General features: G+C 39.5%; 1 protein-coding gene across 1 annotated transcript in view; it reads left to right on the forward strand.

Annotated features, from left to right (window-relative positions):
• SUCLG2 (succinate-CoA ligase GDP-forming subunit beta) overlaps positions 1 to 14356 on the forward strand; it is a 125892-nt gene extending 111536 nt beyond the window's left edge. Inside the window, exons 10-11 of the mRNA XM_065642570.1 lie at positions 6573 to 6693; positions 13942 to 14356. Coding sequence (XP_065498642.1) covers positions 6573 to 6693; positions 13942 to 14057 — 237 coding nt within the window. The 3' untranslated portion in view covers positions 14058 to 14356. The remainder of the gene's footprint in view (positions 1 to 6572; positions 6694 to 13941) is intronic.
• The last annotated feature ends 7012 nt before the right edge of the window (positions 14357 to 21368 follow it).

A 21368-nucleotide genomic window follows, 5' to 3' on the forward strand; every position in this document is an offset into this window, starting at 1 on the left:
GTGTATGGAGCCTGTGCTTTATTACATTTCTATTGCATTGTATTGAGAGTTGGAGATAACTGCTTCTTTTACATTGAACCAAATTTTGCAAACTGTGAATAAATGAATAATAAAGACCAATGGAATAGCAGGAAGGATTAAATGTACATTATTAGGTTCAACGTGAAGAACTGTGCATCCCATTTTACCCAGTGTGGTGTTCTTTGTTTGTTTCTTTTTTTTCTTAGTGTTGCTACCCACCTCTTAAAAGGCAGGGGGAATAGATCTTTGTCTGGGATGCAGGAACGTTCGACATGTAATCCAGGCAAACTCAGCTATCTCCAAAGGGTTTGGAAAATGTCCTCACCTCTCTACCTTGGTGTCTGTGTCTCCAAAACAGATAACAAGGAGACTCACTTTGTCCTTGTCATACTTGAGATTTCTCTCTTAATAAAATGTGTAGCCACTAGGAAGTTGAATGAAAGTTCCTTGCTTACCTGTAGCTAATTAAATATACGTTCCTTTGTATCTTGCCTCGGGCATCTCTAAACTGCAGTAGTTCTTGTTGCTTTGCTGTTGGTAAATGTTGCCACAATCTTCCAGCTCTTTGAGAAAGAAGCTCTTGCATGTCGCTGTTATGAAGGCAAATGGATCTCTCCGAGACCAAACTGCAACCTGGATGTCTGGCCTTAGGAGTGGTGAATATCCTTCTTTTTAACTGGGATCTCCTGGGAGTTGAGGTACTAAGCATCTCTGAAGATCAGATTGAGAATATAAAACTCTTAGGCGACGGTGCTTGTCAGGCTTGTGTGTGTACAGGACTGCACATCTGGATCCGGATGCAGGTTACAGCCCCTTTACGTGAGACATCCATGAGCTGGGAATACATCTGTGTCTTCAGTGCTTGTGTCCCAGCATCCTGCTATGTGAGCTTCCCCACATTCTTTGATACGTTTGAGCTGTTTGAGATACTGTCCTTCCACTGCTGTTTATCATGTTGAAGGAAGGAGAGAAGAAATAAATGCCTGGCAGAATGCTGCTGGCTTGCTCTTCTGATTTATTTTCTATTACAGCAACTTAGTAATTCAGTTTGGTAAAATAATGTGTTTTTGCAGACACAAAATGAGATGCCACTGACCAGAAAGATTGGGAGAAATGATACATGTTTTAACCTCAAAAAATGCTAGAAGCCTCCAAGCAGGAACATGTTTGCCAGCTGTACCGTGCAAACCCCCTGTCTTCCATGCAGATGAGACCTGTGGCATCCTAGGGAAGAAAACTTGACAAATATAGTCTGCTTCTTCCTGTCTGGGCACACTTTTAGCTGATGAAAGAGTTAAGAGTGGTCAATAAATGAATTCAGTTAGCTGGAAGTGTAAAGGTGTGTTTTTCAGATTTCAATCGAAACAAACTGCAAGCAAGTTCTTTGCTAGTGTAGCTTTTAATTTGCTGCAGATGTGGTTTTACTGACAGTTGCTGAATAGCTTGTTTTCAACTAAAATGAATGGATTGAGCTTCAGAGCAACAATTTACAGCAAGGTTAGAGATTATATTGGTGATTTTATAATAATATTTATAGTTCACTCTGTGAGTGTTTGTGCATCTGTGTGTGTATATAAGGAAAAAGATGCATACAGAATCACAGGCATGCATTTGACACTGCTGATAGCTGGAAAACTGCTGCAAGTCTTTCCTGCTGTCATCAGATGAGATAATGTGGAGGTTTTTTGAGCAGCTGCTCGTAGGAGATACACTAGCAAAAACTTTTGTTAAAGGAATCTGAATGTTGCAATAATTACGGCTTTGAGCTATCTTTATGTCAGCCATCCTGAAATATTTTGTTAAAACACGTATTTTAAAACACATATTAAAAAAATAAAAAAACCCCACACTTCTGTTCCAGTAGACATTTTAAGAAGTATTCAGAAGAGATCTGTGTTGTGCAATCAGAGTCTTGGTGATTTGATTTTTGTTGGACAGCTCTGGAGTTGTATTTCTGGCCTCACTTTTTTGTACATAAGCAATACTCTTTCTGATCCTGAAAGGCAATAGCTAAAGAAATAGTTTCACAGCTTGGTTTACACTTTCTCACCTTATCCCAGGTCCTAACAGCACTTTTTGGGGTTCCTCCTCTCTTCAGGGCCAGTGTTTGTGTGTCTGCAGGGTCAGTTGGATCCAGGAGCTGCTTTGGCATCTGCACGGCTCAGATGCTGATACCAGCACAGGAGAGGGTGTTTGTGTGCAGGGGAGGGAGGGGAAAGCAAAGACACCTTCTTTGGTGGCTGTCCATGCTTAGATCCTCTTCACATGATCATGAAACCTCACCCTAAGTTAATTTGCATTCGTGTTTGGATTTCTGTTCTATGTAAGATTTGGAGTGTTACCCTGCATTAAGTATCTGCCGTTGTTCAGTCCTGCAGCCTGTTGTAATTGTTCTGTGGTAATAACAGGGGTGGAAAATGAAAGAGAAATAACAACTTGCGAGTGTCAAGTTTTTGTCTTCTCTTTTTGTGTACAGAATTTGTGGTGTTAGTGGGGACTCCGAAGGATATTCAGCAGACGGGAATGCAGCGGCTGCAGACAGCGAGACGTCCTGTGTATAGATTTATAAATGGGCTGTAGGAAAGGTGGAATGCTTTATAGGTGCTGCCTGTATTTGTCCTTAAGTGGCTGATGATCAGATGTCAGTGTGCATTTTATTAAGGCTGAGAACATTTTAGAGAGAAGAATTAAAAAAAAATATATATAGTAAATGCACACATACTGTGTCTGGTTTTTAGCATGCAGGCAGATATGCTAAAGCTGCTTCTGCTGAACATAAAGTGCACTTAGTTGCCTGGAACCCGGCAGCCTTGTGGATTGTGTCAGTGATCCAATACAATTCTAACAGTAACCTCCTAGCACCATTACTTCAGTTAGTACACCAACTACATGGATTGCGGTGGGGTTCTTTTGGGGCCAGACATTCAAAGCAGAATTACAGGGTTTGTCGGGTCTCACTTTAAAGCAAAGTCACTGTAAATTAAACTGTTCATTAATAAAGCAGCATAGATTTTTTTTATAGATATAGCTATACATAAATACATCTAATTTCTTATATGAAGAGAGAAAAGGCTATCTGTGTGTCTACATCTATGTGCATATAGTATTTAGGAGCTGTGGGATTAATGGGTATTCCAGTACTTGCAAAGATTCAATACCATATCTAGCATGAAGACAGCAATATGATGATGCAGCACTCGCTTAGTTTCTATCATTTTTGCTTCCAGCACTGGTGCTAAGACCTGGCAGATGCAGGTTGTCACCACCATTGGTGGTGATGTCTTCATGCTGTTGTGGGTTCTCTTATTTTTCCAGAGTCCATAATCAGTTGCGAGTACATTTGAGGGTGATTTCACATCTATCATTTGTTTTGGTGGATGGAAAGAATGTAAGCTGTGGACATACGTCTGTCTTTAGTTTCCTTAATACTGTTGCTGAAATACAAAATAATTTTATAAGGCATGCTGCTGCATACAAATGGTTATTAGAATAATAATGCTATCAAGTGAACTGTCTTGTATGTAGACAGTTTGCCCTCTCCTTAATGTGGCTAATAGTCCGTACGCATTAGATACTGAGCATGTTAATACGTAATGCTTCTGGTATACAATGGGAGATTTATTTTTCTTATAGATACAGATATTGTGCATTCTCACTGCACATGAGATACTGAAAACCTTTTCATCCGTCTACTGGCTCTGAATGTTAAAGTTCTTTCAGCTGGAAATGCAAGGTCTAGTCAGGCTACAGAAGCATATATAAACAATGTTCACAAATTTCAGCAGAGTTAAAGTGAATCTCAGCATCATTTGGACTATCTTTTGGCTTATTTGGAAGATTACAATAAAACCCAAGATTGAATTCTCCACCTGATTCAGTTTCTTATTGATTGAATCCTTTTAGACTCCTCTCTAATTTAACAGTGTATTTTTGTTAAAACCAAGCATACAAACATCAGTTATCCAAGCTACATCTAATTTCCTTCAATATTTTTTTTCCTTTTGCTGCCAATGGATTAGAAGGCCTGATTAGAATTCAGCTTGAAAGCCGAAAAGCAGATTCTTAAATGAGGATGTCTGCATTAGGAATTAAAATATCTGTACAGGGCATAAAATCCTCCTCCTTATCTCTAATAATGTAAACACACTTGGTTAAGTTGATCTGTCCCATTCCTGGTGCAATGTCACTGAATTAGGAGCATTTATTAGAAAGGGCGAAACAGTGTCCGTGGCTTGTCCTGCTGATAGAATACATCATTAGTGTATTTTAACATCAAAGTGCTTTGCATAGCTATCTCCTTACCATAAGGGTTAATGTGGTAAGAGTTTGAAGGGCTCTGTTTTACTTTACCTGTTTTTACCTCTTGAACGCCAAGAACATTTGCATGTGCATGAGCAGGAGGGGCAAGGCAGAGGAGGGGCTGTCTAAGGTTTCACCACTGGTAGCTTCTGCAGCGTTAAGGATTTTGTAACAATGCAAAGGTGAGATAAATAATTGCAATGGCATCACCAACTTAACATCCAGAAAACCCTAAACTAATAAATTCATGCGTTTAAGATGACATTAAAGTGTTGGCTCATGTCTAAACTATAAGGAAGTTATAAAATCAACTAAACTGTATGTTCTGATTTGACTGGATTATTAATTTCCTTCTGATACCTACTGTGCTCTGCCTGTGATGAGGAAGCCGTATCATGACCCCTATGCAGGCTGTTACTGTGCAGGCTTTATAAACTGGAGCAGTTGATGTCGTATACCGAATCATCATACCTCATTTCAGAGGGAAAAATTTGGATATCAGGATTTTTAAAGGAGTTTATTATTAATTGTTGCTCTTATAGCATTAGAGATGTTTTGTGTTTTGAAAAGGCACACGAAAATTCTATTTATAGTATGAGGATGCCCAGAAAAGTGAGTAAATCTTATTTGCCTGGCTCTACTGCAAATAATAAGGGGAGAAAAGCAGCAGGTGCAGGCAGCATCCTAGCACAGCTGCACTGGAAAACTAGATTAAAGACTTGGTGTCTTGAGAGGAGAAAATGGCAATGTGTCTTGTATGGTCAGATGGGAACTTTTCTGGCCACTTTTGGGTGGCGTCACAAGAAGTCTTAAAGCTGGGAGCAGCAGCAGGTGATGAGAGAGAAGTCAACGAGGTAGTCCCATAGCCATCTTCATTTTATGACTGTTCTGCTAACGTTGGAGTTCTATAGTGCAATGTAAATGCAGCAAATATTTACAGTAAGTGTTGGTTTTGCAGTCTGTGGTACTGCTGGAGGATATGGTGAGCTGTATTCACATGGGAAGCAAAGTATTTGTTGAGATTTTTTTCTTTTTATTGCTGCATTGTGGATGGCAGTATTACTAACAGTGGTGAGCTTTCAATCTGTGTGTGACTGCACAGCCCAGGAGTTAATTGTCATGTTGTGTCTGCAGAGAAATATTAAACCCGATTGTGCAGAGCTATAAATGTGTGTGACTGCAGGGAATTTTCTTGGTGCGGGTATGAGTCTGGCTACCTGGAGGTGGGCAAAGCAAATCTGTTCGTCTTGTGCAATGAGTTAAACATAATTGTGGTTGACATCATGCACAAGTGAAATCCAGTGATATTTCATTCCTTCAAACGTAATCCTCTCTTTATCTCGTCTTCTTTTGAATCAGCGTGGTTCTGGTAAAGCTTGTTTGTGACACCCAGTGCAGCTTACTGTAGAATGCCTCAAAAGTTGTGGATTAGCCCCATGATGGAATGAGAAACAGCACAGCTTCATCTGTCTGGTGTCCCCTTGACTTAATAAGCCATGATGGGAAGCCTGGTGTATGATCTGGGGTTGAATATTATACTACCTTACCAAGTGGAAAGAAACCATATTAATATCTTGTGTGTATTAATGTCTTGTATGTTCTGAAAGGTAATTTAATTGCGAATTGGGTGCAGGAATTTCGGTTTCAAGAAACTGATGAATAGCAGTTGTTTGAGGTTATCAATCTGTTGTAATGAATGTCCTTCATTACATGCCTCTCCTTGTTAATTAGAAGGGATTTTTATTCCTCTTTATCAAGTCAGAGCAAGTACATTACCTTTTTCTCTGTACTGCTTATGGTAAAGCACGTACCCAGATTGTTTTATGAATTTTCCACATGAATATTTCATTGCATGTGCTTCCGCACATTCATACACTGTGTTTTGTGAGCTCCAACCTCTGATGGTTATTCAATACATTAAAAAAAAATCAAAAATATAGATTGTTTAATCTCTTTTTATTTGTACTTATCAGTAGAAAATCCCGTTTTCTGTGTAATCATATGTTTATGACATTAATTACCATGCCAGTTTAGACCAAGGCAATTAATCACTGCACCACAATACAGAAACAATAGACTCAGTTCTCTGAGTACAGAGGTGAAGCTTGTACCTTCCGTAAATGAGAACCTGCCTGACAAAGGGGAGTTTGTACCGTGGTTTGGATCTTTTACTTCTGTTTATTTAAAAATCGAAGCCAAGACAAAACACAAACAAAACCTCACCTGATTCCTCTTCTGTTTCTTTCCTACAGGTTGAAGCAATACTTGTAAACATTTTTGGTGGGATTGTGAACTGTGCCATTATAGCCAATGGTATCACCAGAGCCTGCCGAGAGCTGGAGCTGAGGGTGCCGCTGGTGGTCAGACTGGAAGGTGAGTGCAGATGGGTTCAGACAGAAATCCTCCCTCAGCTGCACAGTCATCCACTTCAGCTTTCCTCAGTCTCTACGCTGAAAACAATTTAGCCCCACACAATAAGAATATGTCCAATTCTTCATCCATAGCATGACCCAAAGTCAATAAACTCTTTCCTTACCTATTTGTGTATCCCTGGCCCCTGGTGGTACTTGAAGCAATGAAATTTTGCGGTGAAAGCATTATGGTTTTGCTTGTAAGATTTGCAATGCAAATAGAAATAATTTTTATACAAGTTTCTATTTACTGGAAGGTATTTCTTTTTCAAATGATTTTTTATTTAGTACAGTTCCATTATTGCTAAACCTGCAGCAGTGTATAGTTTTCTTAAATTTACTCCGATATCATAATTAAAAGACATTAGAAACAGTATTTGTGGGAGAGAGATTACTTGAATGTGTTCTTCTGTTCAAATATCCTATCCAACTAAAATGCATTAAAAACTAGAAGATTTGGTAATGGTAAGGAATACATTTATTTGTTTGTTTATTTATTTTTGTACATCCAGCATTGTTAAATTGGAAACAAAAAAGTAATAGAGAGGTGAGGAAAAGTGCTCTTTGGCAGCTAGTGGCTTTAATACGATGGCAGTGGGTAGGGAGTTCTGTCTCTCATTTCTGATAAGTATCCTGAAGGAGGAAGGGAGATTCTTACACCATTGAATGAAAAAGTGCTTTGGTTAAAATTAGCACAACTATGGTAAATTAAAACACTTCTTTTTTTGTTAAGTAGGTTTGTAAAACAGACGGTTTTCTGTTTGCTTGGTTTGGGGTTTTTTTTGTGTATTTGTTTTGTTGGGTTTTTTGTTGTTGTTGCTGGGTTTTTGTTTTGTTTTGTTTTTTGAGGCCTGTTCCTCAAAAACATAAATACTCATGTTTGAGTGTGTGTAAAGGGGATAAAATGTCCTATAACCTGGTGGCGAAAGGAGGAAATTCATCCTTTTGTGTAACCGATACAAAAAATACGGTGGTTTTTAACACTGCAATGTGTGTGAGTGGCGGAGACAGGATGTAGGGGGGAGGAAAAAATGGTTCTGACTACACCAGACTTTTTTCCTTTTCAAAAAATGAAGTCAGCAGGACGCATGAAGATGTGGGTTTCCTATGAAGGCCTTTGCTTAGGTGGGCACTTCTTTTGCCTTTCATGAGAAAGCAGGTTTTCCCATCCCTCATTCTCATGCTACATTACACATGATACATAGTTCGCATCAGGGGAGAGCGCAGCCTGCCATGGGCAATTTTGTCCTGTGAAAGTTTTGCTGTGCGTTTCACTGCAGGGTTTGAATGCTTTTCAGAGTGCATTCTTCAGCCTTTTGCTGGAGTAAGTGCAGGAAAATTTGAATACACTAAAATGGATTTTAGAAACAAATTCTGAAAATTTTATTTGGATGATGTGACGCCACTAAACACCTTAAGGAAGTAAGTAGATAGTTGAATATGGATGAGGAAGAGACTGATGGATGTTGGTTACAAGCAGGAAAGTTTCAAAATATAATATCTTATTGTTAGCTCTAGGCGATGTTGTTTAGCTTTTGTTATAGCAAAACTTCTCCTGTCTGTCATAGCTGGGAAAAAAGTTTATCTGTCAGATCTGCAAGACTTCGCATCTATTATAGCGGTTATTTTTTAAGTAAAGATATTAGAAAAGCCATCAGTTTTCCTTATGAATAAGAAAGTTGCAAGTTGTTTCTATTGCAATATTTGAAACCGGTACAAGAGAGACAAGAAAATCAACTTGCTCATTTTAAACTGCAGTCTGCCAGGTCTGCAACTGGGTTGTCTTGACCTTTCTCCAGTACTTTTGATTCTTCCATGATTGTACACAAGTAAGGGTGATTTTTTTTTTTTTTTTTTTTTTTTTTTTTTTTTTTTTTTAACATGACTCCTGGGAGATTTCCCAGTTCCTGGGCTGAGTGAGGAGGGTCCTGGTGCTACTGCACTGTGGAGTTTGTCTGGAGAAGAAGGTGCGGAGTGGGAGAGCTGCTGCTCGCCCTGGGGAGGTGGCTGCAGGACCTGGTCCTCCTGTGCCTGTGACCTTTGTGAGAGTCGGGTGCTGCTTCATCTACAGACCCTGAAGCTGAATCTTCAGAATGCACATATTTTAACACAAACATCTTTTCTTGGTCATCTTCCCATGATTGTTTACTCTTTACTAGGTTTGCAATAATTCTCCTAGACTAGTTGCTGACTCCAGAGATGGTGATATCACTTTTTCTTTAGGAAACTCTGGCCTGATGTAATAGAGCAAACTCTCCCTTTTGCATAATATTTATCTGAAAAGTTTTTAATTCCTTCTGTTATTCTTAGTGTTACCCATCAATTCATCCTAAACAAAGAGCTATGATGTTTACAGCTTTCAGATGTTGTACTTAGAAACAGCTTATAACTCGTGCTTTCTTTGCCTCCTTAATCACCCAACCAAGCAATACATATATATATTTGGTTCTTTTTCTTCAGAGATCAATCCCTCTGGATCCTTAATCATCTTCGTTGTTCTTCTTGGAATTCATACTGGGTTATCCAAACATACAAGGATTTTGAATTAATAATGAGTACTGTGGAAATCACAAGGCTACTCAAGACATTAAAATATCACCAATAACATTTTACGCTTCAAAGGGAGAAAAAGGAACAAACACTTTTCTGGATTTCCATTTTGAACATTTTTCCAACAGAAAGTTCATGATTTATTCCCATAAATCTAACAGATTTGTGACCCGCACTTTAAAGACTCTGCCCACATGCACTGTATTACAAATGTCTTGATGACTAGAGTTTTAATCAGTCAAATCTGTCTTGATTTAGCAGGATTCTGTGGATAAATCTTTGTTCTCAGTTGTAGAATAATTACAAGCAGTTTTACCAGTGGATAAAGAAAGGATTGCTCTCCTCTTTGAATATGGTAGCTTTATAATTACATGTATTTACTTGCCTTATCAGTAAAGAACTCATCACCTGAAACACGGGATATTGTTGTTTAAAATGCTCATGGGCAAAAGGAGGAACCACATATTCCAAATTTTATCTTTTACAGATGTATAAAATCAACTTCTGCTGGTTTTATACAGCATTTTTTCCTCTTTAAAGTGTAATGCACTTCAATTAAGTTTTGTGAAAACTGACTGGGAGCGCTGAATGGAAGCCAAACGTTTTTTTCTCATTTGTGTAGCTCAGAGTTAGATGATAAGAGGAAAGAATGAAAAAGAATTGTGAATTAGATGTCCTCTTCCTATGCTAGAAATTTTACATTCTCTCCCTTTCAACAAATTAATTCTCTGCTTCTGTGGTCATAGGACAAGAAGAATGGGGAGGAATTAGAACTACTTAATATGTCGAAATGCAGCTAGAAGCAAGTTGGCTTTTATTCAAATGTCTGAATCAAAAATTTCCTATTATATTTTCAGCCATGTGATTCATGACCTTCTGTGTTCTTCAGAATCTAATGACTTTTTTAATATATTCAGAAATCTTTTACACACAAGTGAAATTTTGATCCAATTTGTATTTCTTACTCAAAAGTATGGTTTAGTATATATGCCCGTGAGTTTTACTATCCCAAATTGCCTATCAAGAGAGAAGAATGGGCTATTGCAAAGTAATACTTAGAATTTTATTTGTATCAACCTCTTCAGACATCTTGGGTTTAAACATTCAACGCAAGTTTAAATGTGCTTGAGTCTTTCCCAGTTTGGATGTAAACATGGGGCAGAGGAAAAGATTAAAATATCCTTTGGGAAGAGTTTAAGATAGAAAAGGGCAAATGGAGTGGGCAGAATAGAAAGGGTTTAATTGTCTCTTATAAGTAGGCAGTGAAAGTTGGTTTATTCTTGACTGCAGAGCCAACAGCTCTTCATTAGTTCCCTAGCTGAAGATCATTAATTAAAACTTATCACTAGCCAAATCTCAAATCAAAGGTTGACTGAAGGTTAGCTAGTGATGGACTTTAAAACTTGTCCCTTATTCTCCAATACCTCTGTCTTTGAGACCTGAGGGCTGTGAATTTCCAGCTGGTGGGCTCGCAGAAACAACATAACTTGTATTCATGCTGGAGGGAAATTCGGCTCTTAATACACTTACCAGTGTAGCACATAATCTGTGAATGAATGAACTTTATCAAAATCCTGTTGGAGTATGATTTGGAGTGTTTTATTTGTTTGTTTTCATTCAACCTATGCAGTCCTCTTGGCTCATTTGTAATGATGTGAGCTGGTATAATCTTAAAATTTATAGAAACATGCTTAGATAGAATATTTATTACTAGGATTTTTAGGTAATAAGTTTAATAGATTTGCTTTGCTAGTGATAGCAGAGATTTCAAGGCAATAGAAGTGTAAATGTGAGAGAATGCATGTACACAGAGAGGTAGTTTTTGAACCCAGGTTTCAGAAGCAGGATATTTAGATTTAAAAGCCCGAAAGTATATACTGATAAAATTACATCTTCCCTGTTTTTCCATGGAGTGTCATTGATGGTAATATACGTAAGAAGGAAAAAACATTGTTTTCTCATCAGAAAGCTTTTCCTTTAACAGGAGTAAAGTTAAAAAAAAAAAAACAACAAACACAAAACAAAAGAGACACCCCTCCTCCAGCAACCAAAACAAAAGCCCTATAGCCTCCAGTCCTCTGGATTTTCACAGTTTCTCAGTTGGCTGCAGTGTAGGTGAAGGGCAGGTTATTTCGATAGCCGGTGTATGGGATTCTGTTTACAGTTCTCTGACACCATCCAGTGGCAGGAGGTTAATGTTAGAACAGTGGGACTATTTATTTGTTTATTTTAACATCTACTGCAGTAAAATGATGCCCTTTGTAAATTCTTAAATGTTTCCAGTGTTTTTTGAATGTTTACTTTTAAAACCCTTACCTTGACTTTCAGCAGGATCTTGTTTTAATTTCTGTGTTCTCAATGTATCTAAAATACTTATCACAATGGGATAAAAAGCTATCATTAAAAAAAGAAAATCACAACAAAGGAAATCCTTGCTGAAAAATGTTTAGTTGTATGGCCTGCCTATAAAACAGTATTTAATTGAATAAATACGGAGTATACCCTTACTCTTTTGACTGCGGTGAGATTTTTTCAGCTTTCGTATTTTCATTTGTCTGCATAAACTCCCCCTCCTTTCTTACTGGGCTGTGTTTTGTATTGATTTTGTAATGCATGTTAGACAAGTGGTGTGCAGAGCAATCAATGCAGTGCAGGATATATCCAATGTATAGTTCCCACTCTGACCTGTTAGTAAATTAATATTGGCCACTTAGTGAAGAGCAAAAGTTAGTTTTAAATACTATGTGGTTATCACGAACAGCATAATATTTTTCTATGTGGGAAAATTTCCAAGATTTTTTTTTCTCTCTTTGCATTTTCTTCTCCTCATGACACTTTGTCTTGTAGAATCCCGTTTGAGAGATCGGTACAATCTTGACTGTTTTAAATGTTTATCACACGTGTGTCTGAATAATAGATAAAACCTTCTAGACTTAATGGGAATCGCTATACAAATGTGAGGAATTTAACAGAGAAGAGAACTTTCATAATGCCTTCTAACTTCCCTGTACAATTCTATACTGGCAGTTAGCAGCTTCTACATTATGTTATATAGGATTGTTGAAAAAAAAGCAAATAATTTGCTATTTTTTGCCCATAATAGTCTTTTCTTTTTCTGTAGGAAAAGGGCTGTATAGTGCTGGGTGTTACTATGCAACCAAATCCCCCTTCTTGTCAGAGATTTCAGATGTCTTTGACCTTCCTACACAAGTCCCACAGTGTGTCTTCTGCACAGCGATGGGGAGCGTGACCTCTTCAGCCAGAGCTTTTAAACAGCTGCAGACAGGGTCCCACGTTCCTCTTCCAGCCACCTGCCCCTCCTGTCGCAAAGCCCTGGGACCTGCTGTGACAGGGACGTCTTTGGTCTCTTCCAGTGCCCGGAGTGGGAATCCTGACTTGAGCATGCTGATGAGACAGACTTTTGAATTTCTTTACTTCTGCTCTACAGTTTCGCACTTTTTATAGAGTCTGATGAAAAAACAAAATCACCCCTTAAAATGAGCATTCTGGAAGTTGCACAGTAAAGAGTATGCTCCTCGCTCAGTCAATAATTAAAGTTATAATTAGTGCATGCCTTCAAATATAATTAAAATTCATTTTGCTACATCTAGGAATAACAATGTAATTAAGCATTTTGACATGGCAAATAACGAGGAACTTGATGTGGAGGAGGGAGTTGAAACTGATCAGCACAGGATCTTGTGCCCGTGACTAGCGGTGTGACCCCAAGGTGTGGATTCCACTTCCTCAGTAGGATTTATGGTTCCAAGTTCTTCTGTGGTGCAGAGCATATCAGTGATCAAAACTGTCACTTGGCTTTGCGGGAGAAAGCTCTGCAGAATTCATATTTTCTGTTTGCCTTTTGTTTTCCGTCAAGGATTTGCTAGTGTAAATGGGAAGGTGATGCATTTGTCTCTTACACGTGTGAAAAACTTGCTTTCCTGATTTTTTTTTTAATTTCTTTTTTTCCTTTACTGTGTATGTAGTCAGTTGAATAAATTTGAGTTCTTTATGTGCAAAACGGAGCACTTGTACTGTATAGCTGTACAGTCTCCTTCAACGTGGGATAATTTAGTGCAGCAGCAGAGGATGGAACAGTGTCATGCTGAATGCTTCAGAGATCTCTGTGTTCCCCCTTTTTAGCAGAAATGCAAGAAAGCATATTCAAGAGCAGCTCAAAACCAGTTAGATTTTCAGGATTACCCACATCTTTGTCTTTAAATGCCCATTCTGCAGCTTTCAGTTAACATGCATGAATTTAGTTGTAGCTGATAGACTGACTGCTGATAAGCTGTCACTGATTGTTGCTAATAAATGTGTTAAATCTTTGGAGTGTCTTAAAGGTCTGGTATGTGGTCTGGTATCCACTGCTCATGCTGGATGTCCCTGCTGACCCTGGTGGGTGTTGGATTGACCCTCTATTCTTCATAAAGCCGCTTTTGTGGATGCAAGTACTGTTATCAGACTGCATTGTCTATCAAAATTGTCATTGAAATTTAAGAGTTCCTTCTTCTCAGCGTGGTCTAAACCACTCGTCGAATCTGTTGCGAAACTGAAATGACGTATAGTTTGAAGCATTAACTACTTTTATAGAGGTTTAATAGATGTTCAATTATTCATTAATATTATTTACTAATTGTAGTCAACGTTATTTTTCTAGGAACAAATGTTCATGAAGCCCAGCGTATTCTGAATGAAAGCGGACTCCCCATCACGTCTGCAAATGACCTTGAGGATGCAGCAAAGAAGGCAGTGGCGAGTGTGGCCAAAAAATAACAGCTTGCAGGTGTTCTCATGGAAAGTGTGTGTGATTCACAAGACGTCATTCCAGTTGTTATTTCAAAGAGTATTAGTGGGTTTTTTCGAAGCGGTCATCAGTGTTGGTGGACTTCATTTGTGATACATGGTGCACTTGGGCCGCAGGCCTGCAAGTTAGGCTTCAGAAATTTTGCAGCTACGTTCTTGAAAAATTTGTCTCTCTTCATGTAATTTTGGTAATTTTGTTACTCTAAATTGTAATAAGTAACACTTCACTTCATAAAGCTCTTTTTCTGCTTTCCTTCCAAAATTGTCACTGATAAAATCATTATAAGATACAATAATTAATAATTTACTTTTATCAATTGGATTGTTCTTTAATCAAATGCATGTGGTTCACCTTTTTTACAATGCTTTCATTTTTTTATATTGTGAAGAGTCAGCAAACTAATAATGGGTTTATCTTTTTTATGGACTTTTACAATAATGTAAAATTGTGCTTACAATGTCTATTCAAATGAATAATGTTTATTTTCTTTTTTAGAAATCACACATTTTGCCTTAAGGTGATTTTCTTTTGTAGATGCCAAAGTATACCTCACAATAGGAAAAGGGATTGGATAGTTGGTAGTGAAAGGACCTTCCATTCTCATACTGTGCCTATAAGCTGCTGAAATGTGATTAATTTTATTTTCTAGTTTTTGGAAGTGAGGTGCACTATTTCTAGGTATAACAGTGCCATACAGAGAGCTCTAGGACGATGCATCTCCCAGTAAGAAAATGGCTGCTAACTTTTTAAAATAACCTCTTTCATAATTATGTCACTGCTGTGAGGTTTTCAAATGAGAACCTGAAGCAGTTTTCTGTACAAGAGCATGGAGTATTATTCTTCAATTGATTTAACTTCCAAAAACCATTTCTGATTTACTGGAAATAAAACACAAATGAACTTTTCCATTTTAAAAGTATTTGATTTATCAGGCATCAGTAAATATATGTACAAGAAAAAAAAGTTTCAGTACACAGATTTTGATCAAGAATTATTTTGATTATATATTTTTCTGTAACAGTCAAAATTCAAGCTGTTAGACAAATCATTCAGTTAGGGAACAGAAGACAATACCAAATGGCTTGTGTAACTAAAGACCTCGGTACAAATCTCACTCAGCCCAGGAATTACATGCTGAAAATCATCAATAGATTTCAACAGTGAAAAAATAAGTGGATATTATGATCTGGTCTTGTAAATGAGCAGAGAGGTAAAAATTTGTGTAATAAATTCTTAATTGTGATTTTTTTGAGTGGCTGTAATCAATACCATGTTCTACTTAGAAAAATGTAAATAATTTTTTCCTGACATTTCCATTAAAACTGTTACATTCAGAATAAATTATCTGCACTAATCTCTGGCTCTTGACACAAATAGTATAGATAGGTTGCTATCATCATTTACTGTAGGTTTTTTCTTCTCCATTCCTTTCTCTACATACTGCTCAAGGAAAAAATGTATGACTGCTAGAATTGCAATAAATATGCCACTAGGTATGTACTTATTGACTGAATGAAGGAGAAGGATATCGTTAGCAGTTCTCCTGAAGGTGCATAGGAGCACATTGCTTTAAAGGAAGAAATGTTTACCTCACCACCATAAATTAAAAAGTCGCACTCTATTCTATGTATTTTTATACTGGAAAAGGAAGCATTCTGTGGAAGAATGTTTATGCAATGTTGTCGCACACTGTATATCTAACTTCTGGTCTCCAAACAATTCATTGTGTGTGTAAATGATTATTATTCTGCAAAAATTAACACTGTGCACTGTTTCATCAAATATATGTAAAAATGAACCATTTAATGACTTTTTCCTTTCTATAAAATAGAAAATTGTTTAATTTGTCTATTAAATTCTGTGTTCTTCCATTCAGCATTTTGTTACAGGTGGGTAGAATCAAATATATAGGAATTTATTTTCAATTGAGTAATGTTGGTATACTCTTATATACATGTTTTTATCTAAAAAGTAAATATTTTAATCTCTATATATAATCTTTCCTTATATGTAGGCTAAATGACAGTACATACAAGTTTTGTTCCTCTTAAGCCATATACAGAACAGTATAATTTTTAATTTCCAGATGTCATACGGAAAAAATCATAAGCTCTGGGTTTGTGTTTTTGAACATTTGGCATTTCAGCTACACCAAGGCCCTGTTCACTTTCTGGAACCAGAGGCTCTCTTGCTCTGTCCGGTTGGCTTGGTGCAGCGTTGCGGACTGGTTTGGTTTTAATGGCATGGGTCATTTGTGTGTGGAAATGTGTGAAGTTATTTTTGGTCTCCCTTGGCAAGGCATTTTAGTTCCATTTCCTGCAATTTTAGCTGTTGGAAATTGCAAGTAAATGCAATGCCCAGAAGGGATGCGGTTGTCTTTGTTCCAGCACACGGAGTTGCAGCCTGGCAGGAGTGCGGTGTGCTGTCCTCAGCGGGGCTGGGGGTGAGCTCTGCTCCAGCCAGCCTGTTCCAGCTTCAACACAAAACGCACGTACCTGAGAATTGCCCCTCCTGCAGAAAGCCAGCGGCAGCGTAAGCAGCAGGTAAGTTCCAGTTAATCCCGTTCCTGAAAGTTTTAAGTGAGATTTAGTTAGCCTTTAAATCTTGAAATTTCAGGCTGTGTTAATAAAGGTCTGCGGGATTGGGCATTTAGAAGGGAAAACAGGAGGAAACTGTTAATGCTGACATTGTGTTACATCTTTAACAAGATACCCTTAAATTCTCACAGTGAACATGTAACAGCTGGGAGTTCTGGAGTAATGTCCTTAACGTGCATTTACCATCCCATTTGTCAGTCCTGTTCTTCCCTGCATCCGGAAAAGCAGCTGCTGTCGTGCAAAATTGCTGGGATTGGAACAGCATGTCAGTGCAAATCAGTCACCAGACGAGATGCTGAGTAGGGCCGGCCGTTCACAGCTTCCCAGTCACAAGCAGTGCCCTGACGCTTCTCTGGCCCTCCACGGTCAGCCTGGCCTGGTGACCTTGGGGATTTTCAGACCTGGGCACCTACAGTAACCTCTGGTTATTACGTGGTGTGTTGGCCAGGATGATTCCCTTGTGCTGGATGCTGCACAGCACTTGCTGAGCGTACTTAGTGGCCCAAAACACGGGTCTGAGCAGCCTCGCTGGGCTAGAAGAGCCAGGAACTCTGTGAGCGCAGGGGTACGTGCTGGCAAAACCATTCTCTATCATAAAAGCTGCCAAGTTTCAGAAATCCGAAAACCTGCTAGACTTAGTGCTTTGTTGTATGACATGTAAAATGTTAGCGCTAGATGCCGCAGTAAGCCTCTGAGCTGATGATGAGATTTCGTGCCTTCTTTTTGCCAACTTTTCAGAAAATTGGGAGTTTGTGTTGAAGTCATGGTTAGCTGTAGCAAGAGGCAGGTGGACCAAAGCAGCTCCTTGCACATTTTGATTTATCATCTCAGATTCTTTCCCGTTCCCTTTTTATCCTGTTTCTCCACCTGCCTAGCTCACTCCCTGTGCTTCCCCGCTACTTACGGTGTCTCCCTCGATGGCAGAGACTCCATGCTGGTGGGCTTTGCTGGGTTTGCATGGTTGGGCTGGCTGGCCTGGAGCTGGATGTGCTCTGGTCAGCCCATCTGCCAGCCCCAGCCCAACACCCGGTCACCAGCAGGCATCAGCAACTGGGCCCAGCTGGTGTCCACCAGCCCAAAAGCCATCCCAGAGTCCTCTCAATGCCTCTTCCCTACCAGTCCATTGCTGTTCTGGGAGGCTACGAGCTCGACCTCCGGCGTTCTGTACGCTCTTGTAGACAAGAGGAATAGACACAGGAGCAGAAATGGGCTGAGGAGCAGTTTTACTTGCCTGATCAGGGGTGCTGGGCTCTGAAAGAAGCCTGTGCAACAGAAAAGTTGTACACAGGTATGTTTGTAAGAGAGAAAAAAAAAGAGTGAAAAGCGTGGGAAAGCTTGGCACGTGTGGAAAGGGCTGTTTCAAAGAGAGAAGAAACGCTCTTTTTCGAGGAGAAATGGTCTTCCCCAAGTCCAGTGTGGACAGGAGAAGCAGTGAGGAGCTTTGACTGTGGTAAGGGACATTGAGGTCAAACTTGTAGCCACAAGGTGAGCCAAGGAACAGGCTGTGAAATCATCAATGGGTGTTTTTTTAGAGTTAGATGAGCATCTGTCAGGAATGGCTTAAAAAGAGTTGATTTTTGCCTCAGGGCAGAGGGATGGATGAGGGTGACCTTCCAGCCTGATTTGATAGGATTTAATGCTTGTTGGTAAGGTTTGGTTTTGTCATTTTCTTCTTAACTTGTAGGTACAGGGAGGAAAAAGGAAGACCTCGTGGATTCTTGAAAGAAACTGGTTTTAATTTAGTCACCAAGAATGATCTGCAGCTGCCAGGGAAATGAAAAGCAGATTATGCAAACTCAAGACTTTCGCTCACAATGAGAGCAGTGTTATTGCAATGCATAAAAGGCTGAGCAGAGAATTAGGGATATCTATCAACTTTAATATGTTTAATTTAAAAAGGAACAGGTTGCACCAACAATTTTTTTTCTACTTAATGAGGCCCACTTATAACTAGAACACCAGGATTTGCCTGTCACCCAGAGGAAATCATGGTATGTGTATTTGTACTTTGGTGCAAAACTTGTGTTGATCACAGTGATTTAAAACTTTTACTAGCCCATCTGCAGTCAGTTTGATGTCAGGATCCTTTCATCCAGAGACAGATGCACCCTTGGTAGAATCCTGAACATGTGTGTGTCTTTGTTCAGCCTCACAAAGTACCAGCTAAAGATTAAAAATAAAAGTATATATGGATTATTGCACATTATTCCTCAGAGATAACCACAATGAGACTTGTCCAAGATATGGTAGCCTCCTCCTGCAGGTTGCAGAAGGATCATTATTGCATATATTAATTTAGCTTTTTGCATTTCTCTATTCTGCCCATGTTCGTGGGTGCCGAGTGGTGCAGGGACACTAATTGTAGAGCATTGCATAGCAAATAATGTACCCCGTTCCTTGAGGTCATTCCTTTTCTATAGGACTTGAAGCACTGAAGTGGGAAAATATTTTCTGTGTAGGTTGGATCACAGCGCCAGGCTGGCGACAGGACTTGCCTCCATTCTGTTGTGGATAGATGGAGGCTGTTTCTGATGAGTTACGCCTTCCACGTGCTGTTCATGTAAGTACAAAGTGGACTTGATGGGCAGGCAGAGGGCAAAACACCAGGAGGGACCCACAGGACTGAATGGTGGTGGCCGGTGGATCTTCCGTGGGCTTCGGGGAAGGCTCTGCTCCACATACCCTCTGTATCTCACACTGCTGACAAGGAAGAAGCTCCACATCGGAGTTGTGATGGTTTGCCACATCTGCCTTCCTTGTGTCCTTGGAGTATTCCTTCATCATGAAGAAGGAGAAAGCAAGAGCAATGCCATGAGGACAATGTTCCCTTCTCCCATATCTTGGGACAGGAGATGCCTCTTTCTGAACCTCCTTGTGTCTGCAAAGACGGGGCAATAGTCTGGCCCTCAACTCCCAGTTAAATCCAGGCTAATTTGTAATGAAATCTGACAGGGATAGCCAAGCCTGGAGAGAAGGGAGCTACTGACAGAAATAGGTTATTTCACAAATTAAGTGCTGTTGGGATACGCAGCATGATGGGATTTGGAAACTGGGTCCTTTGTATTTACCAGAGCAACTCTTCCAAACACACGCATTCATACAAGCAGGCCATCGTCAAAGAGGTGACAGTGACAAAGTATTGGTAAGTAAATCTGGGAAAGGAGGGCTCAGAGAGATCAAGTGTAGGAGTTTTTGCAGTTCTCTAGGTACAGAGATGGGAAAATGAGAAATTTGATCCTTCTATTATAATCGACGTAAAGAATTACAGGCCAGCAAAAGGCCATGCAGCTAAACAAAGCTGTTCCCTTTAAGTTTGTTTCAAATGTCTCTCTGCTTCGGCACCATGTCATCCAAGACTTTCCCTCTGTAATTGCATGTGGCAGTCTCTTTACAGCTAGGTGCCGATTGCTGCTCTCCAGCTGCTCCAAAAGAGAAATAAAAAATAATAGGCAAGGAAGGGCACTGCAGCAAGTACTTTAGGAGAGACATTCCTCCTTTGTTTCACAGATGGGTGAGTAGAGGGGTTAAGAAAACGCCGTTTTGTTCACAACCGCTGCTCTGTTTGGCTCCATAACCAAACACTGGCCAATATTCAGTAGCTCAGTCCCCATAACAACTCTCCTTCCTTGTGATTCCGTTAAAAGACTTTACCCTGGAAGGCAGCACAGTTCAGAAAATAAATGGTGTTTGTTGCCCTGCCTTACCTGGGCTGCTTGCTTAGCAAAACTGACCTTTTGCCTCAGCTATTGAGGCCAGAGGTTTCATTCAAAGGATATTGGCAGTAGCGTGGTGTTAATCTCCTACAGCTGTGATATCCTGGTCTGGGAGAGAGCCGGGCTTGTGAAAACAGACAACCTGCAGCTTTAGAGAGATTCATTCTGTGTTTCAATAGGCAAGCAGCAGTGCTACCACTGAACATCAAAGGGCTCATCCTCCCTCTGCCACCAAGCGATGGTGAGGTGGGGTTTGCATAGACAAATTCCCAATATTATTCTTGCACCTTGTTATCTTTGCCATTCATGAAGTTCAGCTTCATTGATTAGCACTGCTCAGCCCAAGCCCCAAGTTCCTGAGGTGCTGGAAAGCCCTTCGTGCCAGTGGCTTTTTCTACTGTTTTCCCAAGTGCTTTTCCCATGTTGTACAGCAGGAGGAACAACACTTCAGATGTGAAGATATTGATCCTCTTTGAGTTGTGCTCTAAACAAGCATGTGCAAAACATAGGGAAAATGAAGCACTATATTATTTTGCATTTAATTTTCCATAACTATTGTCTTGTAGCCCTGGTGAAATGTTTGACATAACACACTTCCACAGCTTGTCCGCTGAACATCTGGTAATCACTTCCTAAATTCGCTTCAGAGAATACTCAGAGCAGAAAGTGAATTTTCTCAGACAGGCAGAATGTCACTTGCAAGAGAATGAATCTTTTTTCCGTTATCACCATGATGGGTGCAGGATACTGCTGCTCTCATGCTGGTGTCCGGAATGCCGAGTGCTTCCTCATCAAGATAAAACTTTTGAGGACAACAGCAGACTATTGTCAGTGTCAACTCTCCATGTGTACAACTCAGCCTTAGAGCTTCAATCCTATTGATTTCCTTAACATTATCCATCTATTGATTTTTCCACTCTCCTCTGGATTATACTCATTGTAGAAATTGCTGCTCACAAGCCTAAAGAAT

Source organism: Caloenas nicobarica, chromosome 11 (assembly GCF_036013445.1).
Source record: "Caloenas nicobarica isolate bCalNic1 chromosome 11, bCalNic1.hap1, whole genome shotgun sequence".
Classification (NCBI taxonomy): Eukaryota; Metazoa; Chordata; class Aves; order Columbiformes; family Columbidae; genus Caloenas; species Caloenas nicobarica.